The 1,916-nt window shown below is 67.7% G+C and overlaps 1 protein-coding gene across 1 annotated transcript; it reads left to right on the plus strand.

Annotated features, from left to right (window-relative positions):
* The first annotated feature begins 659 nt into the window (after nt 1-659).
* On the plus strand, nt 660-1,701 carry ARTN (artemin). Its single transcript, XM_007468277.1, has 3 exons — nt 660-719; nt 968-1,157; nt 1,235-1,701. Exons 1-3 carry the CDS (start codon nt 660-662, stop codon nt 1,699-1,701), a joined length of 717 nt encoding a protein of 238 aa, XP_007468339.1.
* Nucleotides 1,702-1,916: the final 215 nt, after the last annotated feature.

The following is a 1,916-nucleotide window of genomic DNA, read 5'->3' on the forward strand; positions in this document are numbered from 1 at the left end:
CCCCCCCCCCCCCCCCCAGTTTGAGTCCACAGGCTTGGCAAATGCTACCCCCTGGTGGCCATAGGGAGCCACGGCCCAGGCCTCATATTCCTAGAGGGCTCATCACCCTCCACCATCTGCTGGGTGGGCAGCACAGGCTGAAGCCTGGGCCTCACCATCATCAGATAACTCAGGTCAACCAGCAAGCACCCTAATTTTTCCCCAGGCCACAACTTCCTCCTCTGTGGCATGGAGAGAAGGCTCTCTGTGAGATCAAGGCTGTCCAACTGCTCCCTTCTCCAGCCCTGCAGCACAGAGCGGGAAGGTCCCCTTCCCTGCACGGCTGCGTGGGTCTACCCTTGTGACCTTAGATAATTGCTGAGCTTCTCTGAGCCTTGTTTGCTCATCTGGAAAATGGGGATAATACCATTTACCTCATGGAGTTGTGAGGGCTGAAAGAGGGAACAGGTGCAAAGCACCATGAAATAGGTTCTCAATGCAGCCACTTCTCCTGGGTTGAGCCCAGCTGCCCAAGCCGCTTGTCCCTCAACTGGAGAAGCTGAAGTGGAGAGATGACCTGCTCAAAGGATAACTCATCTCTCAATGTTCCAAGCTGCCTCAAGAGGAGGGTGGGGGAACAGGTCAACTACGGCTGATGGGAGTTCCTGGTGTTGACAGAGATGGAGCCTGGACGTGGAAGCCCTTCTGTGCTGCCCCTCTGGCCCCGGCCTAGGCGGCAGGTGAGTGGTTCTCCCAGTAACTCCCACCTGGTATCGAAGAAGGGTGGCTTGACTAGGGAGGGAGAGCAGAGCTCCCTGGGCAGGCGTCAGAAGTAGGTGGAGGAACGGTCAGGGAGGGGCCAGGAGGAAGGAGGAAGGTCAATGCCCTCCGGTGGTGATTCCTTACCCGGGCTCCCCGGGGCAGCTGATCCATTATCCTCCAACCCCAGCCCTTCCATCCGGCCCCAGCCCCTCCCTGCGCCCGCCAGGGTTTCCTCCTACCCCCTGAGGCTCCACCTCGTCTCTCCGAGCAGCCTGCCCTGTGGCCTACCCTGGCCGCTCTGGCCCTGCTGAGCAGCATCGCCGAGGGCGAGGCCTCCCTGGGCCCCGCGCCCAGCAGCCCGGTAACCCGAGAAGGCCCCGCGCCCGCCCCGGCGCCCCCCGCGGGTCCCCTGCCTGGTAGGTGAGAGGGCGAGGGCGCGGGGGGGGCGGGGCGGGCTGGCCGGGGACCCGCGCGTGACTGCGTCTCGTTCCAGGGGGCCGCGCGGCCGGTCTGTGCGGCGGAAGAGCCCGGCGGCTGCCGCCCCCGCCGCCCGCGCCCTCGCCCTCGCCCGCTGCCCCCCGAGGGCCCCGCGCTGCGCGGGCTGGGGGCCGGGGCGGCCGCGGGAGCCGGGGGAGCCGCGCGCGGGCCGCGGGGGCGCGGGGCTGCCGCCTGCGCTCTCAGCTGGTGCCGGTGCGCGCGCTCGGCTTGGGCCACCACTCCGACGAGCTGGTGCGTTTCCGCTTCTGCAGCGGCTCCTGCCGCCGCGCGCGCTCCCCGCATGACCTCAGTCTGGCCAGGCTGCTGGGCGCCGGGGCCCTGCGGCCGCCCCCCGGCTCGCGGCCAGTCAGCCAGCCCTGCTGCCGACCCACGCGCTACGAGGCCGTCTCCTTCATGGACGTCAACAGCACCTGGAGGACCGTGGACCGCCTCTCGGCCACCGCCTGCGGCTGTCTGGGCTGAGGGCTCACTCCGAGGGTGTGCAGACGCACCCTTACCTGTGGGTCTAACTGCCTGGGCCCGGCCGGGGGCCTAGGCCGGAGACAGAGGCTTGAGCCGGGTGAGTGACGGACATCAGCCCTGCGGAGATGGAGGCACGACTGACCAGCGGCCCCAGGGCTCTCACCCTGCCGGCCTCAGCCCCGCAGACCCCAGAAACCTCAGCTGTGGAGACCCGA

The sequence above is a fragment of the Lipotes vexillifer genome, unplaced genomic scaffold, assembly GCF_000442215.2.
Source record: "Lipotes vexillifer unplaced genomic scaffold, Lipotes_vexillifer_v1.1 scaffold661, whole genome shotgun sequence".
NCBI lineage: Eukaryota > Metazoa > Chordata > Mammalia > Artiodactyla > Lipotidae > Lipotes > Lipotes vexillifer.